Below are 27,588 nucleotides of genomic sequence, written 5' to 3' on the forward strand. Positions count from 1 at the left end.
ATCCTACCTGGGTACTTGCCACCACGGCTCCTCTTGATGAAACAGACGATGAGCAGGATCAGCACCAGGAGGGCGATGGCGCACATGAGCCCGATGAACCAGCCCTGGGTGACGATGTCGGGCTGGTTGTTGGTGTAAGCTGCGGGGAGGCCAGAAGCAAACACGTGAAGGACCTCGCATGGGGGAAGGTGAGGAGGGAGAGGTGAGGAAAGAACTGCAGCTACTTCACAGGGATGTTATTCCCAGAGCCTCATGCTACCAGCTAGCAGCCCTCCGGCCCACACTAGGCAATACAGAGACAAAGAAAAAATAATTAAGGAGCCAAGGTCAAAAGGTTGGAAAAGAGGCCAAGGAAGGGGGTCAGGGAACAGAATAAGCAGCAGAAGGCTGGCAGGCCCTTTAGGAAGGGAGGTTTCCTAAGGACGAGGCATGGCACTTGTGCAAACCACATGCTGGTCACAGCCCGGCGGGGGTTGAGGGAGGCCAGGGATAGGCCTGGACACGTCACAGAGATACGAGTCCCATGAATGAGCCCGGGGGAGAAAACGAAGCCTGGGTACCACTCATCAGGGAACAGGGCGTGGTCACGATGCCCCCCCCCCCCCCTTATAAGAACATAGGCCCAGAGCAGCGGTCTGGGCAGGGTGTAGTGCCAGGACACTCTTGCTTTCTCACGTCTCCCCAACCGGATTGCGTGCTCCCTGACAGCAAAGACAGTCCTGCATCGGTACCCCAGGTGGCTGGCGGCGAGGTTGGGGCCATGCTTTGAGCACACTCCGAACCACTTCCACACGTGAAGACCGCCCCTCCACCCCCCTAGCTGTGACTTACCCCTACTTTCCCCTATGACAGGGAGTCTCCCTCTGTCCCTGCCTGGAATACGTAGAGACTGTCTCCAAGTGGACAGACTCCTCTGTGACTGCAGGCCCATGTGGGTGAGCCTGGAAGATAGGCGTTCAGGCATGTGATGGTGTCCTGAGGGCCCCATGGCTGCAGCTAGGGCTCAGGAGGGGGTGCGGGTTGGGTAGGAGCCACTGGCCATTCCCCCTCTATGGAATGGAGAGCAAAAGCGATACCTCCTGAGAGGCAGTCTCATGGACACCAAGATACAGAGGAGAGGGAGGATCTGAGAGCCCGTGGAGTCAGAGCCCAGGCTCGGGGCCTCCCGGGGAGGAGCACAGGGAGCAGGGAGAGTGCTCCAAAGTCTATCAAGTGGTATTCTGTGCAGCAGGTACCTGGATGCGACTGCACCCTTTGCTCCTCTTGGGCTGAGAACTGTCTTCTCAGCACCGTGCCAAGGGCATTGTGCCAACAGGGTCTCAATCAATGGTGAGGACCTACAATCGACTGCTGCCATGCCCTCCGAGCCCTGGCTGCCCGGGGGAAAAGCAGGTGAGTTCCGTCGAACATGGCTCATTACCCCGACCTATGCACACTATGGGGGAAACTCCCATCCCTGCTTCCACTCCTGTTCCTACAGCCCGACCCCACAGTGTCAGAGAGGCCTTCCCCAGGTCCCCATAGGGTCAAATCGCCTCCTGCCTAGCCTCCAATACGTCTCATTACTGGGGAAAGTCCCATTCCTGATCCTGACCCGTCAGATCCCATCGAGCTGGCCCTGGCCTCCTCTCTAGTCCTAGTTCCTACCACGCTCTCCTCACTCCTTACTCCAGCCACACCGGGCTCTCTCATTCCTGCCCAGGGCCTTTGCTCTGTCTTCAGATCTCTCTGTGCCAATGTCATCTTCTCAGAAAGGCCTTCCTGCATCTTCCAGCTAAAGCAAGTCCCTCCGCCTGACCCAGGCACACGGAGAACTCTAACTTATCTTCTTCTTAGCACTTATAACCATTTGATAGGCACACACAAGTCCCTCTTATCAGCGGGAAATACGTTCCAAGACCCCCAGTGGATGCCCGAAACAGTGGATAGTACCAAACCCTACGTTTTTTCCTATCTATACATAACCTGTGATAAAGCTTAATTTATAAATTATACATAAGACATTGACAACAACTAATAAATAGAACAATTGCAGCACACTATAATAAAAGTTATGTGAATGTGGTCTCTCTCAAAGTATCTTATTGTACTGCACTCACCTTTTCCGTGACGATGTGAGATGGTAAATGCCTCCTTGAGACGGAGGGGAATGACTTAACATTAGGCTCTACTGACCACCTGACAACAGGTTAGGAGGAGGGTCATCTACTTTGGGCGACTCTGGTGCATCGAGCCATGACAATGTGGATGGCGGGATGTCAGGAGCAGGCGATGCCGATGGTTGGGGAAATGTAATATTTCCAGATTGCAGTTGGCTTCAGGTAAGTGGGGGCCGCTATATTACTATCACTCACGGTTTCCACTTGTAAGCACTTCCCGTGGGCTAAGCTCTAAGCACTTCCCCAGATACTCTCTGTTACAACCCTCACAACCACCCCATAAAGTGGGTTTGCATTATTATCCCTAATTATAGATGAGGACTGAGGCCCCGAGGCTAGTGATCTACTCAAGGTCACAGAGCCAGTAAGTGGTAGCATTGAGAAGTGACACCAGTCTGTGCTCTTTCCCGCTCTAGTCCGTCCCCCTGAAGGTAAGCTCCTTGCAGAAGGGACTGTCGGGTCCAGTGCTGTCTCCCCAGTGCTAGGTCAGAGCTGTACACACAGGAGGCACGCGATTCACCACCACTTCCTCCCCTCCGTTCAGCACACCACCCTCTCTGGGCCTGATGGGGCCTCTGCTAACCTCAAACTCCTCTGTCCTTCCTTTTGCCACCCATTCCAGCACCAACCCAATTCCAGCTGTGGGTCTCCTTGGCCATTTCTGCATTTTTCTGCTCTTGCCATGCACCCTGCTGGAGGAAGAGGCAGACCCAGGCCCATCTCAGATTCACGGTGTCATGCATCAATGGGGCCTTCACTGCTGCCTGGCAATCCCTTTACTCATCTCCCACTGCTCCTCCCAAACTGGTCCCCTGACATCACCCCCAACCTGGTCAGTGCTGACCCACTTACTCCATCCTGGAGGCCGGTGAAATCTCCGCCTCCACCACCGTCCCTTCTCCTGTGTCAGACAGGGCTTTCTCTCTTTCCTCTGGAGCTACCCCCCTCTCAGCGCTGGGACCCATGCCTCACTTCCTTGGCAGCTCAATCCTGAAAGGATTGCTGAAAACTCTAACAGTTTCAATTTCCTCTTCTTTGCTCTCTCCTCCCTTCTGCTGCTAAGTAAGTTGAAGCTTCCTGTATCTTAAAATAAAAACCCTTGAGGAGCCGGCCAAGCCTCTCAGCTCCTGCACTGTCCTTTTATAGGGAAACTCAATCGTCCCTTGTCTCCAGTTCCTGCCAACCCCGCTTCCCACCCCCAACAAGCCAACTTCCAGTCCCTCTATGCTGGTCGCTTCATCTACCACCGTGGAGTGGCTCTTCCCAAACCTACCTCTGCATCCTCGACTCTCACCTTCGCTGGCAATCCTTCTCTTCATCTCTCATTGTCCTTCCAGCCAGTTCCACCCCATAAGCCCAGCACTTCCTCCTAACAGCTCCTTAAATGGTCCATCTACTTGAAACTCAACGAGTCTCCTGCCCCTCCCTGCTCCTTGCTTCTGCCAGTGGCTTCACCATTCTCTCTCTTTCTAAGGGCTATCATTTCTCCTTCCGAAGTGTCTCTCATATTCCCCTCACTGATCCATTCCAGAGGGTCCCCTCACCCTCTGCCTGTCAGATCCGGAGGAGCCAATGACCATTGTGTTGTATGTTCCTAGGACACTCCCATGAGGCCTGGCCTTCCAAGTGCTCCGGTCTCCCCACCCTGCCCAAGAGCATCTGCACTGCCATCCCTCCCGCTCTCCTTCATTCCACCCTCCTCCCGGAACCTCCCATTCTTCCAGCTAACACCAATCTCTGAACTCCATTTACTTCGGGCAACGTAACATTTAATTGCCGTATTTCCTGGGCCCTGCTTTCCAATGATACTATGAAAAGTTTGGGAACAGGGGGGTTCTTTGAGCCCCCTAGTACTTAGCATGCTGCTGATCACAATACAAGTAGGCAGTGACTACTTATTGATTAATGACCAATTTAACCCTAATATCATATGATGAACGGCATTAGTTTCTGCCCTGATACCTCTAGGGGCCACAGGGATATTGGCTGCACCGTGAGCCATGCCTGGGCGCTGGGATGAAGGATTCACTCCTGCCTGCGTTTGGATGAGGTCCCACCTTCTGCAGAGAAGCTGGTTTGCATGTCTGCAGCGGCCTGTTTGCTCCACCATCGTCCTGACGCTTGTTTGGGTACATGCTGAGAGCCATCTCTACAAGACCCCCTTTCCCTAGGGAAAAAGTCACAATTCCAGGAAAAGTGGCCATAGGGCAGTGATGGCGAACCTTTTGAGCTCGGCGTGTCAGCATTTTGAAAAACCCTAACTTAACTCTGGTGCCGTGTCACATATAGAATTTTTTTGATATTTGCAACCATAGTAAAACAAAGACTTATATTTATGATATTTATTTTATATATTTAAATGCTGTTTAACAAAGAAAAATTTAAAAAAATGAGTTCGCATGTCACCTCTGACACACGTGTCATAGGTTCGCCATCACTGCCATAGGGGCAATGTGGAAAGCAAATGCAGCTTTTCATTCCTGACTTCACCTTGCAAAGTTCAAATGTTACCTTTAGTCCTTACAAAAACGGTCAAAGAATTTTCCATGAAGTTTGGACACAGAAGGCTGTTCAAAACTAAGTGGGTTTTGTAACTATGTGTGGTGATGGACATTAATTAAACATTGTGGTAGTCATTATGCAATGTATACATGTAACAGATAATTATGTTGTACACCTAAAACTAAGTAATCACAAGAAACTAGAAACACCAGTCAGAAAGGATATATGCACCCCTATGTTCATAGCAGCACAATTTACCATAGCTAAGATTTGGAAACAGCCTAAGTGCCCATCAGCAGATGAGTGGATTAGAAAACTGTGGTACATCTACACAATGGAATACTATGCTGTTTGTAAAAAGGAAGGAACTCCTACCATTTGCAACAGCCTGGATGGAACTGGAGAGCATTATGCTAAGTGAAATAAGCCAGTCAGAGAAAGACACATAAATATCACATGATCTCACTCATTTGTGGATTATAATGAACAATATAAACCGATGAACAAAAACAGATCCAGAGACAGAGAAGCATCGATCAGATGCTCAAACCTCAGAGGGAAGGTAGGGGAGAGTGGGGGTATGGGGGAGAGATCAACCAAAGGACTTGTATGCATGCATACAGGCCTAACCAATGGACACAGACACCAGGGGGGTGAGGGCATGAATGGGAGTGGGGTCGGGGGGGCATGTGGGGATAAGGACACATATGTAATACCTTAATAAAAACAAACAAAAAAACTAAGTAACCAATGTTATATGCCAGCAATATCTCCATGAAAAAAACAAACCCAAACCAAGTGGGCTCTGGGGTAAGGTGGGCTTCACCTGGCCAACACAGGCCCCAGTGCCCGTTACTGTGGACCAGCGATCATATACCGTGTTTTCCACACCACACCCTCCAACCCCATGCAGAACGAGCAAGTCAGCTGCGAGGTAGACCGTTCCCATGACTCCTAACGAACTGGGAGGAGTTTGGTTTGGCCACGGAAGAGAGGGTAGCCGCTCAAGGATGGCAGGGGAATTGTATTTCAGAAATAAGGATGGATGAACAAATATAACGGGGATGGACTGTCTTCAACTGCAGCTTGGCTTGGCTGCTTTCACTGAAGCATCGGCTTACACCTCTCCATCCCCACCTCGTCCTGTCCTGTCTCTCCCACACACCGCAGAGCGAGGCAGACGACAGTTAGGGCCCTAATGTCCCTCCTTCCCTGGCATCGGCGGTGGATGCTGTCTGTCCTGCTGACTCACCATCAGCATCCACCACGCTGCTGCCTCACCCCATGCTGCCCCCCCTCCTCTCTCCCGCCTCCCATGATGGAAGAGCTGACTGGTCTCTTAGAGTCCAGGGCTGTGTGTCGGTAGCCCCTTGGGCGTCTTTGACTTCAAGAGCTCCAAGGAGATGACTGACTTCCCATGTGGGATCTTCTGGTGAAAATCAGGGAGCCTGTCACACCTCAGTGGTCTTCCTCCACCTCCTTCCTGAACCACCAGAGCATGTGTGAATCTGTGGACTAAAGTGATGGCCTGCGGTTGCCTAAGTGACCAGCGGTCAGGTCCAGAGATGCTCACAAACTCTTGCTTTGAGGAGACACCGGCGCCTGGGGGACTGTGTGGACTGGGCTCTGGAGTCCACCCACAGGAAACACTGTATTTTCGAAGGGCCTGGGCACACTCACAGGCACACACGAACTTCAGAAAGTGACAGTATTTTCTTTCCATGTGATTTCCACATAGTGCCTCCCAGCCCGCCAGGGAGGGGGCTGAGCACTCTACTCAGAGCTAGGGTCCTGCATTGCTGACTCCAGCTTAAAGGGAGCCACTGGGGAAACGTGCAGGTGCTGAGTTCCTTACTCGCTCTGAAAGCAAGCTATCGGGACCAGCCCCTCCCGGCCAACCGCAGGAAAAGAGAAATGAACATCCCACTCAATGCTCAGAAGTGGATTATCAATCATCTTTTTTTCCTGTCCTATGAGTTTAATACCCCAAAGCAGACGGGGACATCCCTGAGAACAGGGCCTGGTCCTTTTCCCTGGCTCTCCCAACCCTCCCCCCCAGCACGGAGAGCCTCACTCTGAAGCAGGCTGCGCAGGTGTCTGCAGCATCCCTAGGACGGAACCCAATCCTTGAGTCTCATCTTTGCTTCCTGCCTCTGTGCGGGACTCGGTTTCATAATGAAGCCACATAAATGCATGCGCTGGTGGGCAACAGCTTGGGACCCCGACTGGGCCAGACAGAGTCCAGCCGCCTGCTCCACTCGGTCAACTGTCCAGTTCCCTGGTCTGTCTCCAGGACAGCCTGGCCACTCCCAGACATCCTGCCTGAGTTGGTCTGGCTAGCGTCAAGCCGACAGCCGGACTCTCAGACTCCCTGGCTCTTTAAAAAAAAAAAAAAAAAAAAGTATTTTTTTTTTTCATTGATTTTAGAGAGAGAGGAAGGGAGAGAGAGAAACATCGATGTGAGAAACATAAACCAGTTGTCTCCCATATGTACCCCAACCGGGGATCAAACCCACAACCTGGGTATGTGCCCTGACTGGGAATCGAATGGGCAACCTTTTAGTGCACATGATGACTCTCAATCAACTGAGCCACTCCGGCTGGGCCCCTTTTCTGGGCTGGAAAGGGTGGAGCCAGACATTGATACAGATGGGCAGTGACCCACAGACGAAAGCTGCCAGGAACAGCCTCACCAGCCAGGCACAGGAGGAGTAATGAATATTTAAGGCAACGTAGAGTTCATATAAATCATTGAGGCAATTTTTCCCCTGTCCTTGTGTCTGCTAACCTGAATCTGATTAGGGCATCCCTGGGGGCAGAGACGGTCCTTTTATCTCTGTCTCCTCCCTCCCCCCGCCCCATCAGGGCTTAGCGTACCACCTGCCTGTCTGATTTTAAAGATATACACAAACAGACAAGCCAGTGCCCTCACGACTCCAGACTGCCAGGTACCTGCCTCGCAGAGAGGTCTGAGCCTCGTGCCCTTTCCTGAGCCCCGTTGGCCTGCTCACTTGGCCCAATGATGCCGCTTTCCATCACCGGCTGAAGCCAGGAGGATCCTAATCCTGGGAAGCGTCTTCCCCGCCCCCAACAGGACAAACAGCCAATCACTTTTAAGCCACAACAAACTTAGGGCCAAAATGAAACCCAAAGGAACCCAAACAACCTGGGTCACCCACACATTTTGGAATTTTTAACAACAGATGACAGTGGCGAGGCGGTAACACACATGCTGACCCTTGGTTCGGTTCTTGGAGAGATTTCTGGGTCAAGGTCGCTGGAGGACCCTGTCCCCGAATCCCACGGGCAGGAAGCAAGCCCGTTCGTGCCCACAGGACAGGGTATAGCACACTGCAGCAGCCCCACACCCACCGCGGAGACCCAGTGTGCACACACACCCAGCCCTTTTGTTCGGAGCACAGGGAAACAAAGGGGGCGCCTCGTCCCACAGTCTGTTTCCTGGACTCCTCACAGGATCAGAAGCGCGGCTGCCTCTCCACTGTGCATGCACTTTTGGTTCCTCCTGTCTTGCTGGGAGCTGCAAAGTGTAAGAGCTGAGATGCGCCATGCAAGGTGGGGGATGGGGGCGAGGGTCTTCTTCCCGAGAGGAGGGGATGAGAATGAAATGCCCATGCTGGCAGGGGACGGCCGGGCCAGATCCCCGCTCACCTGTATTGGTCATAAAGGTGATGATGGTACTGCTGATGCCCTCGTTGTCCCGGGAATAAACTCTCAATGTGTATGTCATCCCGGGATAGAGGTCTGTCAGCTGTACAGGCTGGGCCTGGGCCTTAACAGGGACAGTTTTTTTCGTATGGTTGCCTGGGGAACAGAAACCTCAGTCAGCCCGGGGCCCGGCATGAGGAGCTGGAGAGGCAGTGCTAGGCTCCTGCCACCTGTCGAAGGTAGAAGCCTGGGAAGGGGCAGGGGCCAGCGGGGCCAGGCCATTGTGCAGACCGGGAGGTCCCCAGGCAGCTCCGACGCCAGCCCTCCACACAGTGCTGACTCCTACGTGACGGCCCTTCAGCAGGGAACCCTGTCCCCTCTCCTGGGGCTTTCCTTCCTCACCACAGTCTACACACTAAATATCTGACCTCCTTCCTCAATCTCTCAGGGTACCAGCCAGTGCTGTTGTCCTGAAGAGGGTCAGAGGGCCAGAGAGCATCTCACCGTGTGGAGAATTCAGGAGAAGTGAGTGCCCGGGTACCCGGGGTGTAGGGTGGATGTGGTGGTAGGAAGCTGAAAAAATATGGACTGAACGCGGGATCCTGGATCCTATGGATGTGAATCCCCTCCAACCACAGAGAAGTAAGGGTTGCTTGCTTTTCCCTCAGGCCAGCCCAGGGGTTCGCTGGCTTACGTGCTTGAAGCACATGCCATAGAGACCTACATGGTGGGCTGACCCCCGTCCTCCCAAACAGGGGCCTTCACCCAGAGGAGGCAGACATCCTGATCGCTCTGCAGTTTAGCAGATCTACACACGGTCCCCAGTGGGAACACCTCGGTTCAGGCCGCCAGCTCCCTGAGACTAATGACCCTGGTCTGTGTCTGACTATGGCCACTGGCATCCGTCTGAGCAAAGCACAGCTGTACCCCAAGTCTGAACCGGCCCCACCCGTCTCGTGGAGACACCAGGAAACATGGATTCGGAGCTAAGGAGATCCATGCAGAGGTGAGATCTGGGAGGCCTTTCAGAACCCTCATCCTGGGCAGGAGGCAGATGGAGGGCCCCTTACCCCAGAGACCCCCGGCACATGCAACCCTACACCCCACTGATGAGTGCAGAAGCCCCTTCTTTCTCCTCAGCCTGCTCCTCCCACCTCATTGCCATCTGAGCACATATCAACTTCACTGTCACAATTAAGCCAGGCTGAAAGGCCTCCGGGCCTGGGGAGTTCCGGGACCTCTTTAACGGCATCTACGCTACCCGCCGCCGCTGCCGCCGCCGCCGCCACCACCCGCACAGCAATGCTTACTGTCAATGTACTCAACCACAAAGTCAGTTCCGGGCCTGAAATTGTGCTTCCAGGTGATGTTGGCCCATTTACTGTTGGGGTGCACCGTGACGTTCCATATGGACTGCTCGTCGGGGGCTGAAGGGCGGGTTAGAAGAGGTGTTAGTGGTGAGGAGGGAGGCAGCGCTGGAGATGGAGAGACAAACAGACAGACAGACATGAGCAGCCAGGAAAGGGCAGAGTCCGAAGTGGTTGTGCACAGGGCCTGGCAGAGCTGTAAGCTGCAGCCTTGGTGGCCAGGTCAGAGGACGCCAACCAGGTACGAGCAGGTGCAGTCGGAAGGACCCGTATGTACGGAGGGCTGGAAACTGTGTCCACACAGGGGGGCGGCTCACTCCCTTTTCAGGTCACCGCCGTGGATGTGAGCGGTGCAGAGAAAGGGGCCAGGAAAATAGAAATCAGGATTTTAAAAAGATTCCCAGGTGATTCTAATGTGCAGCCAAGGTTGAGAACCACTGCTTTACAGGAAGGAGAAAGGGTATCTTTCAAAGTCACTCAAGAGTTAGGATGAGATTTGCAGGAAGGACAGGATCAAGAATGGTAAAACCTTTACGAGCTCCTAAAACTGGAGGAGAGTGGGAACCAGACAGGTGACACTGGCCTGAGGAGCCCCCTGGCGTCATTCTTAGTCACCAAATCCCTGGACTATGTGGAAAATGGCCTCAGGTTGATTAAGGGGACTTGGGGTCTTGAGTAGAGATAGTCTGAACCCTTCCTCTTCTCTCGTGGGCAAGGTGGGACCAAGAAAAGGCAACTCCTTCTTCACACCCAACCCGCAGTGGTCCAGACACCCGAAGAAGCCTGCTCTGTTGGCTTCTCAGCACCACAGCCTGGGAAGCTCGATCTCCATGCAACACAGAGACATTAATTATCTAGTTCCTGTGAGCTACTTTATCAAAGCCATCGTGCTGTCTGAAACTATAGCCTGTGGACAGGAGAAGGGTGCTCATCTTCAAACATAATCATTTTTCAAGGGTCCCAGCAGTGCGATTACCCCATTTCCCAGCAAAGATTTAACAGTGGAGCAACTAGCATGAGGCCTTGTATTTCAAAGACTTTACAAGTATGGCTGCTGTGTATTTTATTAGCATGCAAGGGGGCCCTGTCACCAGCTCACTTGTCAAAAGTAAATGCATAGAGCACATGGGTGATGCATTTATTCATTATCCGTGTGACATGTGACTGAGTCTGCAGGGCTGGGAAGTGATAAAAGGTCTGGTGTTCACTTCAAAGAAGTGCCTTCTCCACTACAAGCTTGTCAGCTGCCGGCTGCCCCAGGTGAATGGGACTCATGTCAGGTGAGAGACCAAGAAAGAGATTTCACTGATGGCCCCACTGGGCATGCTCCATCGGGGGAGGGCAGAAGGTAGGCGGCTCTACTTATCTTCCAGATGTTTCCTTTGTGCTGCCTGCTTTAGGCCACCCCCATCCCAGCTCCGCGGAATCTCATGGCTCTTGCTAGTGGGAATGAATTATGATTAGGGGACTTGAATTTCCTCCTCCTCAACTCTGGGCCCTGGAAATAGCCAGAGAATTGGATTTAACAGTTTGGCCACCGATACAACATTGCCTCAAACCTCACTGCCTTAAAGGTCAATTAGATTGGAGCACTATCGGAGAAGGTCAAGGGATGGGAAACCATCACAATTTAGAGGTGTTAGCTAGAGCAGTGGTCGGCAAACTCATTAGTCAACAGAGCCCAATATCCACAGCACTTCTTCAAAATAGACTCGCCCAGGCCGGAAACCGACTTCGGCGCATGGGCCACGAAGTTTCAATCGCACTGTACGTGCGCCCACACGTGGTATTTTGTGGAAGAGCCACACTCAAGGAGCCAAAAGCCGCATGTGGCTTGAGAGCCGCAGTTTGCCGACCACGGAGCTAGAGGAAGGTGTAGCCATATAGAGAGAACAAGATGGTGACACTAAAGAACTGAAAAGCTCAGAGAGAAAGACCAAGAAGAAGAGCGATCGATTGCTAACGAACAAGAAGGTAAGGGAGGTGGAGCATGGGTTGTTCTGCTGGTGCCTAGAATGTGAGAATGAGGGAGAATCCCTTGACATCTGAAGGAGACGATACAGAGGCCCATCTTAGCCTGAAAAAAGTAAGCGTTTGGTCCTAAGATGTAAGACATGATTAGGATGAGAATTTATTTTACAAATCGTGGACATGGGAGCCTTTCTGCTGCATTAAGGGGAGCGAGGGCACTTGAGGGCTGTCCCCAGGCTCTAAGGATAAGATCGGGGGCATGGCCAGGCCCTCCGCAGCATCCCTGGCAGTTAGAAGTCGGGGAGGAGTCCCGTGTGGCAGCAAGGCCCATCCTTGCAGAGGCAAAGGGTCTGCTGGATAGTGAGACCCACTCCCCTTCCTCATCCTCGTGTATCGATTCTGTGAACGCAAAGCTTTCAAGTGGGACCGGAAGCCCCACTTTAATGCAAAAGACACCTCACTGGGGGTCCCCAAGAATATCCATCACCAAATGCTGGTGGCAGCTTCTAACAGCCTAGCAGGTGTCTCCTCAGCCAACTATTTCCTAAAGTGCATGCTGTTTAAATTCTGGGCCCTGCACCTTTAAAGCGAGTCAGCGTTTTCAAGGTCTGGGGGGCATGTCAGCTACAAACCACTTGCCTCCCCTTACAGTTCACATTGCTCCATGGAATTAAAGCAAACACACGTGGATCAGGCCTCCAGCTCACGCCCAGAGAAGTGGGCAAGGTGGGAGGCAGGCCTCAGAGGGGAAGGGGATTGCCCAGAAAACGGCTGCTGGGAAGGTTCTGGGTGCTTCCCGCCAGCCCTCCGGCTGCATCGCACGACTTTACAGCTGGCCCGAGGGTTCTGCAAGCGAGAGGCCCTCCCCTCCGTGGTAAGGAGAGTGTTGACGCTCGGTTCTTAGAAATATTGCCGGATTCCCAAGGGGTCCCCTCGTGTGGGAAGAACAGAGCAGCTGGGATGTGGGAACAGCACATATCCGGGCCCAGCAGGCCAGCCTGGGATCGATTCTTATCGGGGCCCCTGGAGAGGCTGTGGTTCCCACCCCCCCCACGCCCCCCGCCCCCATATGCGCCTGTGGAGGCACTGGGAGTGTGAGTGGGAAGAGCAGAGCACCTTGGGGCAATACCGTTTCCTGGAAGCTCTGACTTTTTAGGAGAGGAGAGTGTAAGTGAGACCTGGGGGTAGAGGGGCCAGGGAGGAGCAGGGCTCTGGGAACAGCTCCCTGGCATGGCCAGCCACTGCCCACTGCTCGGCCCTCCATGCTGCAAGGCTGGCTGTGACATGGCCAGGGCAGGGAGCCTTCTCAGGACAGCTGTCCAGTGTCAGGCCCCTGTCCTTCCCCACACTCTCTCCCTCCCGGAGCGCTCAGCCCTCAGCTGACTGCTTGGCAAATGGCTGGAGGGACCCCTACCATCTGAGACCCGGGGGTCCTGCCTGAAGAGCATGGCCCTCTGTTAAAGGACAGGGTCTGAGGCTAGGGCGAGGCGTACCCCGCGCCACTCGGCTACCAGGCTGACAACCCAGTTGTGTGTGTTTTCAAAGTGGAAACGAAGGGCGGTGCTGGCCACCACATCCCAGACCCCTCCTGTCTGGGAAGCCTGCGGCAGAGGGACGGAGCGTGGACAACGGGCAGTACCGGATTCATGTGCCTTAGTCCCGGTGGCGGGAGGACTCTCCATGGTGGCGGCGGCAGTGGTGGTGGTAGTTGTGGCGACGGTGGTGGCGATGGTGGTAGGTGCGACAGTTGGAATGATGGGGACTGTTGTGGCTTCGGTGGCGGCGGCGGCGGCAGTGGCAGTAGCATCGGTACTGCTCACGGCGCCCGTGGCACCCACCGTGGTCGGGGGCAACGTGGGAGGAGCTGAGAGGAAAATGTAAAACAGCCGAGTCTGGTTGGTTTGGCTGTCGCCGCCTGGACACACGGCCCCCGCGTGCAAGGCAGGCAGCCCCGCGACGGGATGGAGCGCGGGGATCAGCGGCCTCCCCACGCGTGCGGACGGACTGGGTCACGCGGGTCCCCGGGAGAGGACACAGCCATGTGACAGGAAGAGAATGAAGCCCCGCGTGCGTTTCATTTTCTTCTCATGGTCTGTGTGGCTCAAAGCATCCAGCATGCATCCAGCCCAGGGCAGGGGAGAAGATGGGAAGGGCCATGGACGCGTCGCTCAGACCTCAAGGACGACGGCATGGGGTCCCAGGCCAGCACCACCCATACACAGGCCAAGCAGCACCATGTCAACCCAGACCTGTAGCCTGGCCTCGGAGGGGGGCAGACGGCTGGTTCCTGCCCTACAGGAGCACCGGGAAGCCTGCCATTCCCAACCACTCACCCCAAATTACATGCCCGCCCCCCCGCCACCTGCTGAGTTCTAATGCCAGAGGATACACTCCCCTCCGCGAAGCCTGCCCGCGCCTCTCTCCGTCTCGGTCTCCGCTGTTGACCCTCCCGGCCTCTCCTCCCTTCTCCGCCAGGGACCATCCCCCCCGCAGCTACCCTATTCCACCCTGGACTGCAGTAACTGCCTTTCTCTCTAGGACATTTGGGGTCCAGGCTCCCCAAGTCCTTTCCCTTTGCATTAGAACAAGGGAAAGGGCATGGATGGAAGCACCTCCTCCCAGCCCACAGCAGGCACAAATGGAATCGCAAGCGAGACACATGCTGTGTCTTCTTTTTTGCACAAACCATCAGGGGCTTTCCATCTGTGCGCACGCATGCTCTCTTCTTCCACCCAAAGCTAACCTTCCCCGGAGGGCAGCCCTCGGGGCTCAGTCTGTGTGTGGCCACATTTCCAAAAGCCCTCTCCAGCTACAAAGGGTCCTGGAAGCTAACAGGACACGGCCTGGCTGCCCTTTAGATCCCTTCCTGCTATGGCCTGAGGGCCTGAGAGGACGGATGGGGCAGGTCAGACAGAGAGCCGCGCCTCCCTCTCTGTGGTCTGATCACAGTCCACCTGCTGGTGTGGATGCTAAATGGGGCGGGGGCAGGAGGCCAGATGTTAAGACATTCGCAGGCAGCTCTAACTCCCAAAGAACAGAGGTCCTGCCGCACATCTCCACACTATCCCTCCCACGCCCCCGTAAAAGGGGGCCAGGCTAGGGAGGAGCTAGAAAGAAAACGGCCGGAGCGCTTTTCTCAGGGGAGAATGGAGGTCCTGAGCGTTCTCAGCAACAGCCCGACCAACAAGAGCCCTTTCACGCCTGGGCCTCCAATAGGACAAGTGCCCCACAGAGGAGGGACTGTTCCTGGGATCCCCTGTCACTTCCCTACTTGTAGGATCAGAGGCATTGCTGGACCCGGAGGGCGCTGACCACAGAAGCCACACTGGGCAGCTGACTCTCACACATTCCCGGGATTCCTGAGCAGAGGCCAGGCTGGCGGTGGGAGGTCCCTCGAGCCCCACTCAACCCACAGACATCAGGAAGGTGTGTGTTGAGTGGGTGGGGGTTTACCTCCCTCTCACAGGCATTATTCAAGGATATATTCAGTCCCAGGTAGCCCCAGGCCTGGACGGCTCAGTGCTATAAAAGCTCAGTATAAGGGATTTCATCTACCCCACCCACCAAGACAGACAGGCAGACGGACACATCCATGGGAGAGCCCGAGACCCAGCAGGCAAAGGTCGGCTCTCTCCCAGGCCGGGTCCTGGTGGCGCCCACGGCCATGGAAGCCCATGGGCCATGGATACAACTGCTCCTGCCTTTGGGAGGGGCCTCAAGAGGCGTGGACCGCCCTGGCCAGACTGCTCTAATTTGGTGCCTTAAGGGTGTATTCTCTAAAAGTTTCTGGCAAATACAATGTTCACAGGCCTCCCTTTTCTATAATTATTTAAAAGGTGTCATTAAAAAACCCATCTTAACTTAAATCATCCCACTCTGTGTAGCTCAGGGACCTGGGCCTCCCTGCCCACACACAGTGGAGTTACATTCCCCACGCTCTCCATGCTCACGCTCTCACATGCCCCTTGGTCCTTGTGCAAGCCGAGTACGCACGCTCACACTCACACAGGCAACCCTGTGTGCCCCCGTGAGCGGCCTTAGGGGCGGAGATGCTGAGAGAGGCGGTTAGAGCGAGTTCTCCCTGAGCCTGCAGGTCAGAGACAGGAATGAAAAGGGCTGAGGGTGCTTCCACGTGGTCCTGCCCTCCGCCTGATGGTCCCTTTGCCAAGAGTGACAGAAAGGAAGTGACTCTCTGATGATGGCTATTCGGTTGCCTTTCCTGGCATCAGAGGCAACAGTCTCAGGTGTCAGTGGGAGGGGACCCAGAGGGCGTGAGAGGAAAGGAATGCTTTGCTTCCCAGGCATCACGGGAGTCACCTTGGAGGTCACAACAGGCAAATAAGCACTCTGACCACTCATGAGCTGTGTCTGCGTTCCCAGGCTGGACAGGCCGGAGTCAGGGAGCACAGAGGCACGGAGAGGCTCCGAGGGAAGGGCCAGAGGGGCAGGTGAGTGAGTTGTTAGGGGTGTGACAGAGGGGCAGGTGAGTGAGTTTAGGGGTGTGACAGAGGGGCAGGTGAGTGAGTTTAGGGGTGTGACAGAGGGGCAGGTGAGTGAGTTTGGAGGTGTGTACAGGGGAAGGGAGGAGGAGGGAGGAGAAGGAAGAAAGAAGGTTTCCCCTGGGGAACATGACTGGTGCTCAGGTCAATGGGGGCTCAGGTGATGCCATCCTGGGGGCGGGGTAGAGGACAGAAGGGAAATAAAGACCAGAAGCGGGGCTATGGACAGAGTGGCCCCCAGGCTGGACCGACATGTTACTAGGATGTCACCTCCAGCCACAGCGGGCACTATGGGCCGGAGAACCACCTGGTCAGTGCTCAGTGGAGACCACCAGCCTGGCAACTGGGAGCCCGGGACCCCGACCTGAAGGCAGTGTCTACCTGGCGGGTGGCCTGATGCACCTGGAGGCAGCCCAGGCATGGCCGAAGGTTTCCCTCAGGTTCAGGAACAAACACCTCATCAGAGACGGAGAAAACTGAGCAAAGACCCCAGACCTGTCAAGGCTGCCTACCCAACAATTACAGATCTCAGCCGAGTCAGAGATGAGGGCAGCAGTTTCCAGACATTTCCAGGTGGAAGGTTCAGTCCCAAAATGCCCACAGGGTGCACGGCCCACCTGGCCCAACCACAGATGGCCAGGCCCGATGGGCAGCAGTCCTGAGGGACAGCAGGCATGGGAGCACGAGAGGGATCACCTTCACCGGGTGCGATTCAAACAGATCCGTTCCGGGAAAACCACCCAGGTTTGGGGAGGATGAGAAGGGAACAGTGGGCTGGAAATCAGGTGCCTTCTGCCTGCAGGTTACCCAGAGGTTCTCGCGCGTGGAAAGGTGAGGACAGCTGGAGATCCCAGCATGGCTCCTTACAAAGGGCAGGGCCTCTACGACCACGTCCCACCGAAGCTAGAGCCTGGAAACACGCTGACTGATGGTAGAGACCCAGCGCCCACTCTGCATACCAGGAGCTCGAACCTTCTCTAGACAGAAGTGCCAAGTGGGGGTGTCTGAAATGACACCCATCCCCCTCGCAACTGCCACTCTGGACAGGGGCAGCACAGACTGGCATGAATGCCCTGTGAGCAAGGCAGACTCCCTGCCACCAGCCCACCTGCCTTGAGTCTCGGGTGCCAGAGTGGGGTAGGTGGGCCAGGAGCTGCTTGACCAATGAGCTTCTAGCTGATGCTCTGGGCGCCTTCCCTGTCTCATCCTCACCCAGCCTGCTCAGGCTGCCCTGTGCACCCGCCGAAACAGGCCCAGAGGAGACTCCTCTGCAAACTTGAATCAAGAAATCGGAGCAACCCCCAGAGAACTGCAGGAGGGGAGGGGGATGGGAGCGCACCACCCCCAGATCTGGCTGACAAAACAGAGGCAAATTGAAGGAAGCAGGGTGTGCAACAGAAATAGAATCAACCTAAAATGGGGGTGGGGGTAAAGGCGTGAAGGTGGGCAGGAAACCAAATCGGGCAAGGTGGCATCCTCCCCATAAACCAACCCTCAGATTCCCCGCTGCCTGGAGCCTGAGGAGGCTCCGGGAAGCCCTGGCCCCACAGCCTCTGCTCTGCCAGGCGAGCCTTGTTCTCAGCCTCAGAGGGCAGGGAATGGACCTGGGCCTCCTGCCCAGTGTCTCCAGCGGAGGACAGGCCTTCCTTGGTGAAGCCCCCTCTGATGTCCCTCCAGCCCACACCTGAGGACGTGAGAGGAGGAACGTGGTTAGCAGGTCAGCTGCTAAGCTGGGACCTGCCTGCCCAGCGCCTCACTTGTGTGCAGCAACCTCCCAGAACCAGAGTGGAGGCTGTTCTTAACACTGACCCCTCCTGGCAGCTGGGTTTGGAAGGGTGAGGGGACCGTCAGCCCATGGCGCCCAGACACTCCAGATCCTGGAGCACCCGCCTCTGTCCAAAGATATGCTCACTGGTTCTCACGGACCAGAACCCACGGGAGATGGCAGAGCTGGCGCCGGGCCCCCATGCAGCGTGCAAGGCCAGCATGCACAGTGTCACCCTTCCCGGGCATGCAGCCTGACCAGAGGACAGGAGCGGGCTGTGCCCACTCGGGGTGCAGCATGCCTTCTCGGGGCACAGACGGTGACCCTCTCTCTGGGCTGAGATGTCAAGCCTAGGCCGGGGCCCAGGTGGAGCAAGGAAGTCATCACTCAGCTTCAGAGAAGGCGGCAGCTCCAGAGAACAGGGGCGGAGCCCGTGTGTGTGTTGGGGGGCCCTTCTAAGTCATCCCCCTTGTCAATAAATAGTCAGTGGAGGGATGAGAATGCGTTTGACTCTGGCTCCATCCCCTACGCACATCCTCCCTGACAGTCTGGCTGCCCAACCCGGAAAGGGTGAGTCTGGAGCATGCTTTCTCCCGAGCCTCTCCCTCCTTCTCTGCCTTGGCTGGCCGCCACCTGTGTCATCCCATGCCATGCCCATTACCTCCGCTGCTGGTACGGTACCTGCGGTTGGAGTAGCTTCAGAACACAGCGCCCAAGATGGCCAGAGAGAGGGAGAAAGGAGAAGAGAGGGAAGAGAAAACAGAATACAGGTGAAACCTCAGGGCAACAGGCAGAGAAGGCTCTGGCTCAAACCTGACCGGACAGTGTGGCCAGGTGCTGGCCGCTGCCCTGAGGAGGCCAGCTAGTGTCCGGGGCTCATGTTCCACTCCCATGGGGTCTGGCACGTTTCTACAGGAGACTTCCCACCTGGGTTCTGGAGGCTTCTCCAATACACTCCGATTCTGCCTCTACTCAAGGGCTATCGTCGGAGAGGTGGTGACAGGCACAGGCCACCTAGAGAGCTATGCTCCTGGGTCTTTCACCAAGAGGATGTCCTGCCCTGGCTGGCTGGCCTGGAGGCAGCAGGCTGGGTGATTCTCCCCGATGCCAGGAATCGAGGGTGCAGGTGGTGTAGGAGGACACCGTCCCCAGACAAAAGAATGGTCCTGGGGATCTTAGGGGGGAGATGTTGGATAACGTTGAGGTGGATGGGAGAAGGGGGAGCCTATTGGCTGAACCCTTCCACTCTCTCTCAGCCGGGGAAGGCCTGGGAGCGGGGAGAGACCAGAGCCCCGAGGCCCCCATTTTCTCTGCCGCCCAGTTCTTTCCCACCAGCTGTGCTTTGTGAAATCAGAAACCCAACTGTGGACGGGGCCCTAAAAGGAATCCCTGACTTTGCTGCAAATCCCTGGCTTGAGAAGAAAGTCTTTGTCCTCCTGTTGCCGGGGGCTGTGGAACTTTCCCTGGTGGTCACTGGGCTGGACAATGGGTCTTTATCTGGGCTCCATCCCGGGTGGAGATGGAGAGAAGAGGCTCTCTTCATGTAGCTCCTTAGAGCTAAGTACTCAAGAAAGTGCATCACCTCTGGTCTGGCCAGGCCTTTGATTACAGCACCTACGGTATCACTGACCCAAAGCCTCCCGGCCCTAATGAATGGGGTTGGAAGGCCAAAGGGGGAGGGGAGCTTATTGTGTGACTCACTCCTGGTTTACGAGACCAGAGAGGGCTGCAGAAAGGACTGTAAGCCCTTCTCCAGCTCCTGCCGCCCACCTCCACCCGCCCCCCACCCAGGTGCTGGCCCGCTGGCCAGGGAAGCAGGGCCTGGGAAGGGATGCAGGGCTGCTTATGAAGCTGAATTGGGAGCCCGGGGTAAGGCGGCAGAAACAGCAGGGCCCGGCAGCCCCAGGAGTGAGGGGCTAATGCTCTCCTGGGTGGGGTAAGGTTCTCTGAGGCCCTGTCTGAGCCAGGATCAGGCTGCCCAACCTCAGCCTTCTGGAGAAAGCACGAGACAGGATCACCTGCCGCCAGCCTCAAGGCCCCCCACTCACATCACCTCTCCTCTGAAGCCTCCCCTCGCAGCCTCAACGCCCCAGCCCCGCACAGCCACAACCACGGCACCGTCCCCATCTGAACATAACGCTCCTCGTGTTAAAATGCAGCTGGGCATTCTCATGGATGCCGCTTCTAGACGGTGTGAGCTTACTGCCTAGAGCCCCCCGCTTCTGGCACGGTGTCTAGCACCTCACAGTGTGGGTGCTCAAGAAACGGCTTGTGAATGGCCCACTGTACCTCTGGAGAGGCCGTGGGGTCCCCCCTTTCACATGGGATCTGCTGATATCAAAGCTTCTATAGTCACAAACCGGACAGAGGCTCCTTGAGACCAGTCAGCGTGTGCAGGCGGGCCCGGAGCCCCCTCTAGTGGAGCTCTCTGGCAGGTGCAGCTCTGGCAGGGATTGCTGGGCCCGGACCCAGGAGATGGACCCATTTGCTCTTTGTGAAGCCGGTTTGGCAAATGGCTGTTTCCCAACTCCCTTTCCTCTCTGCAGCCTGACAACTCACTCAGTTCAGGCTGCAAGGGGGGACTACATCGACTCGTGCTCCGGGCAGGTAGCTCTCTCCCCGGCCTCCTTGAACCCACGCAGAGAGCAGACCCCGTTTCAACTATAATAACACTCCTGTCCCTAAACAGGTGAGCACTTTCACTGTTCCGTGGGGTTCATCAGCCTATTGACTTCCAACACACATTCTCGCATCTCTTCCGTCCCCCCCCGCCCCCGAGCCCCCCAGAAGGAGGGATGGCACATGCTAAGTGGCTGAGCAAGTCAAGGCACCGTGGGGACCCGGGTCTGATGACAAGACTAAGGAACCTGAGTTGTCCACATACATCGCCAGCACCCACCTACCTGCCAGCACACCAGACGGGCTCCCTGCTTCCCTTGAAGGACCTGCAGCCTCCTTTCCTCTCCATCCCAGGCGGCTGGGCAGCCAGGGGGCAGGTCAGAGGGTTTCTCTGGGCCTCTGCGTTAGTGGGGCCCTGTCATCCCGAGGCCGCCACAATGCACCTACCTTCATTCGGGGCCGCCGGCGACTCCTCCGTGACCGCCTCCCCGGAGCCCACCTGCGTCCTGGCACTCAGGGTGAAGCGGTAGCGTGACACGGGGTCCGCTCTCTGCACCGTGAACTTGGTCTGGTTGGGAGAGAAGTTCTCCACCATCTGCTTTCCTAGTTTGGTTCCATTAACTGGGTGGAGAGAGGCACGTGGGATTGACCTTCAGCGGTGCTGACCGCGATCAGTTGTATAACCTGCAGCTGCAAACCTTCCCAGCTCAACCGTAAGGGATATGGTGAAACCCGCCCCACGTGAGCACCTGACGGCTCGGGGGATGGGAGTTTGGGCAAAGGCAGCCTGCAGGGCAGGGGCTCCTTTGTGCTGTTTGAGGGCACACAGGGCTGCTACTTTTCACTCATCCTGTGACCTCTGGCTCGCTGCAAAGTTGTGCGGCTGATTCTGAAAGACTCCGAGTACCATCCCCAAGCCTTTTCAACAAGACGAAACATACGGGTTTCTTTCTTCCTTTCAAACAGAACTAGGGCAAAGCCACTAGAGCAGTGGTTCTCAACCTTGGCTGCACATTAGAATCACCTGGGAATCTTTTAAAACTCCTGATTGGCCCAGAAATCAGGATTTTAAAAAGATTCCCAGATGATTCTAATGTGCAGCCAAGGTTGAGAACCACTGCATTGGAGCAAGCATGTCAAACTCGTGACCCGGGGGCCACAGGCCTCATTTATTTGGCTCGTGTTGGCCTTTGAGTTTGACATGCTTGCACTAGAGTTCTACTTGATGCTTCCTTTGTAAAAAGCCTGTTCAGGGTACCTCGAAGGTACATCTCTGGTCACCCCAGGCTGGATCTGGAGCAGCACACAGCACACAGCTGGGTATTAACACATTGAGGACCAGTAGCTTTACTGCTAGCTTTACCCAGGGGCCAGATACTAGTAAGTTTCTATTGAACGAGTACAAAAAACGTTTTACATAAAGGCACGCTTTAAAATTAAATTCCCATTGCATTTTGAAGTTATCTGTTACATGCTCTTACAAGCTAATATCCTTTTAACGAATTCTCATGATTGGCCACAAGCCTTAGGACAGAAAAACATGAGAATTCTCGTGATCCAGTCTGCAATGTGTTGAAATCGTTAACACAATACCCAGCCCTTAGCACAGCGGTTCTCAACCTGTGGGTTGCGACCCCTTTGGCGGTCGAACGACCCTTTCACAGGGGTCGCCTAAGACCATCCTGCATATCAGGTATTTACATGACGATGCATAACAGTAGCAACATTACAGTGATGAAGTAGCCAGGAAAATAATTTTGTAGTTGGGTCACAGCATGAGGAACTGTATTTAAAGGGCCAGAAGGTTGAGAACCACTGCCTTAGAGCGGCCCACTGAGCGGCAACACCGCCTACTTTAGAGGGCAGAGGGGGGTCACGTTTTTCAAATGCAAGGACACTCCTGTCCCTGTAGGGTGACACTGAACTCCCGAGGCGAGGTCCTGACGGGGTCACTCCGAGTTCTCGCCAGGTCTCCATACAGCCGCCTTCCCGTAACTGACACCTTGTTGAGTGGCCGGGTGCTGTGTGGAGTCCTGAGCGGGCACTGACTACCCCGTCGGATGGCCGTTCGGTCAGAGGAGGGGCCCTCTCCGAGACTCGTAGGTGTTGGGACTATAGGATCCCTGAGGGCTGGGGTTGGACCCCTCATTAGACCTGAAGTTCCCTTTGTCACACAGGTAGCTAGAGGGGCCTGTGTTAGGAAAGCAGGGCTGGGTCTCAACTGCTTCCCCTAATCCTGGGGGAGCTGTCCCCCTGGCAGTGCCCTCTATCTACACCCCAGGGCCCCTGGGAGCCTCAGGCAAAGTGGTGAGCATAGGGCTCCTGACTCCCAGATTAGCTAAGAGCAAGCAGAGCGAAACGTACAGGGCAGGTATCGGAGAGAATACCCAGTCAGGATGCCGTTGGGGTGTTCCGGGTGGTCCCACTCCAGGTTGATTGTCTGCAGGTTGGGCTGCCGGACTCGGAAGCGCCTGGGGGCGCTGGGTACTTGGGGAAGGAGAAGAGAGTGGGGGAGGTGAGGGGGAGCGGGAGGGGGCGGGCAGGACGAGGAAAACAAAACAAAGCACAAGTATGAAGGTGCTGAACTCGGGCAACCCCCATGCTAGGCAGCTGCCAAGCCGGAGCCCACGGCCCATCCTGGGCTCCCCCAGTTCAGGACAAGCCTGGCTCCGACTCTGTTTAAAGGGGAGAAGTAAATCGAGGGTTCCTTTAGCAACTGCCATGGATTCAGCACGTTAGACTCCAATGCTGTGAAGATACCTCCAAGACGGGCAGAGCACGTCTCAGGCAGGGAAACAACTGTCACTGTTGCCTACAGAGGCTGCGGCTTCTTGTCCTCAGACAAGGATTCTCACCTCCAGGTCCAAGCGGCCGGCCCACACGTCTGAGCTGAGGATGCTGGGCTCAGGGGGCAGCGGGAAGAGGAAAGAAAGCCCAGATGGAGCACGGGGACAGGTAGGGGCAGCAGAGATGGGGGGAAGCTGATTATCAAAACCAAGACAAGCCTGGCTGGTGTGGCTCAGTGGTTGAGCATTGACCCGTGAACCAGGAGGTCACGGTTCGATTCCTGGTCAGGGCACATGCCCGGGTTGCGGGCTTGATCCCCTGTACGGGGCCTGCAGGAGGCAGATCAATGATTCTCTTTCATCACTGATGTTTCTCTCCCTTTCTTTCTCTTCCTTTTTCTGAAAACATATTAAACACACACACACACACACACACACACACACACACACACACACACATGGCAGAGAGAAAGACAGGAATAAAGAAAGCAAGAGGGGCCGGGGCCGGTTAGCTCAGTTGGTTAGAGCGCCGTCCCAATGCACCAAGGCTGTGGGCTGATTCCCAGTAGAGCACATACAAGAATCAACAATGAATGCATAAATAAGTGGAACAACAAATCAGTGTTTTTCTCTCTCCCTCTATCTCTAAAATTAATAGATTTTAAAAAAAAGAAAGTAAGAGGGAAGAACAAAGGAGAGTCGAGAGAGGAGGAAGAGAAGAGGAAAATAACAGCTGAGAAGGGAGGGAGAAACAGAAACGGGCGAAGAAAGCGCCACGCTGATGAGAAAAGATTGGCTAGAACAGGAGATGGACTAGCGTCTTTGTAGGGGTCTGCCTCCAACCATGACCCTGCAGTCGGCAGGCGCCCCTCTGCAGGGCCATGGCACCCGTGGGCCAACGACCTCAGCGAAAGCTTCTTGATTGCAGTGGGGAGAGCTCTGCAGGTCCTGGCTGCTGGTCCACTGGCCGATGCCTCTAGGTGGTCAGGGTGACCGCTTCAGCCTCAGGTGGCAGTGCCCTGGGCGTCAGTCTGTGTGCCCGTCTGGAATCACGTCATCAGACCACACAGGTGTTCTCTTGAGGTACAACCTCAGCAGGGCGGGCCAGAGAGGTGACACGGCGCTGTGTGGGAATGGTAGGAGCTGCTCAGCTCACGGGTCATCAGCTCCTTGAGGTCAGGCAGAGGTCAACCGGTGCTGTCCGTGCCAAGCCACAGCGGAGCTGCTCCATGTCCGCCTGAACGCTGGTACCTTGACCTGCCCTACCCCGAAGAGCTGCAGGTCAGACCTACCTCCTTCCGGGGTGGTGAACTCCTTGGTCTCACTGCGAGGCCCATCGCCTCTCCCATTGACCACAACCATCTCCAGCTTGTAGTTACTTTAGGGAAACAGGCGGGACACTATGCCCCGGAGGCGGTCACCGGGGAAGCCAGCTTGCTGTCTCTTCTGAGACACCCACAGGCTCTTCAGTAAGCTGCTCTCCCTCCAGTAGTAGGCCTTCGGGACAGAAGCAGGCCGGTGAGGGGGCGTCAGGCAGAGCTGGGTTAGTGGTTAGTGGTGGTGGTGGTAGTGACCGGTCTTCCCTTTGCTGCCACAGGCTCCAGATCCCCAGTGAACTCATCAGTTGCACACAGGGCCGGGGAGGTGGCCGACCATCCCCAGGCGCTAGCCACTAGCGAGTCTGAACTGATGTCAAACAAGAAACAGGGTGTTTGGTTTCAGTCGCCTCCCTGGAGGAGAGGCAAGCTGGCCAGGCTCACAGCTGCTCTGCTCCACCATGAGCCTTCTTTCGAAGCCGGGGACCCGGTTGCTCAGGGAGTCTGTGCCAAAACCACAAATACCAGCCAAGGGTCCAAGCATGGCAAGCTCTGACCCGGGCTCAGAGGCCGAGTCCCCCTGAGTGGGGTTAGTACGGTTTAGGACAGGCGGCAGGAGGAGTCGAAAGATAGCGGGCTACCCCCACAAGTCTGAATATGAGAAAGGGTTGTTTTAACACTTTGAAGTCAGATGTTGCTTTTAACACTGTCTGAAGACCTTTAGAATCGGTGTCCAAGGCAGTGAGATGCCAGGCCGCCTGGTGGCAAGAGCTGGGACGGGATGGCCTATGGACGGTGGCCGTGTCACAGGTAAGGCTGAGAGCGTGTGTGACACGAGGTCTGGTTAGCAGTGGGTAGGACGCGCCAGGTCAGGCTGCCACACCAGCGCCACCTGGGCCTCCGTTGGCAATAAGGAGGAAGTCCAGACTTAGGAGGGCACCCAGAGGGACCTTTAGCCAGAAAAACCTCCAGGCAAGTAGGTTAAAGGTACAAGCCAACTGTTAGGGAAGACCTCGTTCAAGAGTGTACACCGTCTTGCCTCCCTTCCCCCACTCACACATTCATTTCCCAAGAAGAGACCGGCCCCTCCATCCTGCCCCCTGATTATCCACCAGCCAACGCTCCACCAATGACCGCTGAGATCACAGGGCCTGTGGGAATATCCCGTGGCTACAGCCTCCCTCGCTTCCCAGGCCACTTTTAAACAGAGCCATTCCTAGGAAGAGCCTGGCTTATCCTGGGGTTTCTCTCCCTTTCCTCCAACTCAGCTCGCCCTGTCAAACAAGAGAGAAGACTGACCAGGAACTGTTCCCAGCCAGGAAGACCAGAAGCCAGGAGCTGGGATGACCCCTGTGCTGGCTCACCCGGCGTGGCTGCGACCACAGGGAAGGCCTGTGCACCCTTAGGGCCGTTACACCTGTTAGTTGGGGCTTCGCACGATCAGGCCGGGAGAAGCAAGCAGCCCAGGGGGGCCATTAGGAGCAGGCAGGGTGTAGCTCAGTGGTGCTTCAACAGAGCTTGTGTGCATGCGCGTATATCCACTCACGCCTTACAGGCACAGCGTGCGATGCAACCTCCACCCAAGCCACCGCCCTTCACGTGATTTTCTGCTGAGCACACTCTCAGCATATCCACTGCAGGACACACCTGGGGGTGTGTCCATGGATATATTTGAGTATAATTTTGAGGAGCTAACCCTAGACATCATCTTCTTGAATCAACTCTGGGTTCCACAGCGACCCCGAGGCCCCCTTCCAAATACCTCCTGGCCTGCACCTGCTACCCCTGGCCCTGGTTATGGAGCGGGAGGTTAGGCTGGGCTGGGAGCTGGCTTCCTCACTCGGTACTCTCTGAGCTGGCCCTGGACCGTGTCGGAGTAGACGCGGTTCCACTGAAGGTTGATGGCTGTGCTGTTCAGGACTCGGATTTTAACGTCAGTGGGTGCAGCCCTGGGATCTGCAATGTGTTGGGACAGAGAGCAGGTTATGCCGGCAGGGTTGGCCCCAGGACCCCAAGTTCCCCTCGACTCTTCTCTGCTGCCCATACCTCCACCCCACTCTGGACCCTGAGGGTAGGGACTCTGTCTTCTCCATCAGACTGTGCTTGGAGGAGTGGGGTTAAGGCTCAGAACAAAAGGGTGGCAGCCTAGGTAGGAGGGCGGGGTTTGCTACCCTCACGTGCCGGGCAGTCGGGCCGTCTCCGTTTGCCCCTCCACTGCTTCTCCACCCTTCCCCACCCTGCTGCATGTCCCAGGAGGCTGCCCTTCCTGGACCAAGTCAGCTGGGCTCCCTTGTTCTCAGGTTTCCAGATGTGTTTGCCCAATGGGCACCAACAGGAGATCCTGGGGCAGGAGAGGTAGCTATGCCCCTTGCCGCCTGTTTGTGGGGCTGACGGTTGACAGCGTTGCATTCTTCTGCCCAAGGCCCCGGCTCCCGTGGGTGGCCCTCGATGGCATGGTGCCTCACCCACCTCCTGCCCCTTCAAGGCTCAGAGTCATCCCCTAACCCTCCAGGTGGTCACCATACTGTGCTGTTTCCCCTGAGTGCTGTGCTTACATCAGAAATAGTCCGCTTTGAGTGGCATTTGCTTCCTGCCAGGAAACATGACCACCAGAATAAAGGCACCTTATCCATGAGTACCTGGAATGGGAGGGCCACTCCCTCCCCCATAACTGATTCCCGCCCCCTTTCTCCATTCTGCTGCAGAAGCAGTTCGGCCTCATCCCCTCTACGCTATCAGAGCAGATGCCACAGAGTACAGATGCAATGGAGACTATGGGGCGGTCCATGAAGTTCATGACCAGATGCTGCCCACTCCATACTTGCCATCCAGTAGTCTCCTGTCCAGAAGTGTCTGCCACCATGGAGATGATCAGTGGGATGGACAGAGGGCCTGCTGACCTGCTCCCCCCCGCCACTTATGTACCAAGTGGGTTCAA

General features: G+C 55.8%; 1 protein-coding gene and 1 long non-coding RNA gene across 2 annotated transcripts in view; one reads left to right on the forward strand and one right to left on the reverse strand.

The window, feature by feature from the left end:
• LOC107184447 overlaps positions 1 to 16,779 on the forward strand; it is a 23,043-nt gene extending 6,264 nt beyond the window's left edge. The window contains exons 2-3 of the long non-coding RNA XR_001515296.1: positions 5,334 to 5,337; positions 16,768 to 16,779. This is a non-coding gene — a long non-coding RNA (uncharacterized LOC107184447). The remainder of the gene's footprint in view (positions 1 to 5,333; positions 5,338 to 16,767) is intronic.
• The window catches only part of NFASC (neurofascin), a 211,716-nt gene that overhangs the window by 7,257 nt on the left and 176,871 nt on the right, over positions 1 to 27,588 (reverse strand). Inside the window, exons 22-28 of the mRNA XM_015569556.1 lie at positions 22,913 to 23,035; positions 20,996 to 21,169; positions 18,611 to 18,625; positions 13,305 to 13,529; positions 9,638 to 9,754; positions 8,331 to 8,483; positions 8 to 139 (exon numbers count right to left, since the gene is read on the reverse strand). Of these exons, the coding sequence (XP_015425042.1) occupies positions 8 to 139; positions 8,331 to 8,483; positions 9,638 to 9,754; positions 13,305 to 13,529; positions 18,611 to 18,625; positions 20,996 to 21,169; positions 22,913 to 23,035 (939 nt within the window). The remainder of the gene's footprint in view (positions 1 to 7; positions 140 to 8,330; positions 8,484 to 9,637; positions 9,755 to 13,304; positions 13,530 to 18,610; positions 18,626 to 20,995; positions 21,170 to 22,912; positions 23,036 to 27,588) is intronic.

The sequence above is a fragment of the Myotis davidii genome, unplaced genomic scaffold, assembly GCF_000327345.1.
Source record: "Myotis davidii unplaced genomic scaffold, ASM32734v1 scaffold710, whole genome shotgun sequence".
NCBI classification, from domain to species: domain Eukaryota; kingdom Metazoa; phylum Chordata; class Mammalia; order Chiroptera; family Vespertilionidae; genus Myotis; species Myotis davidii.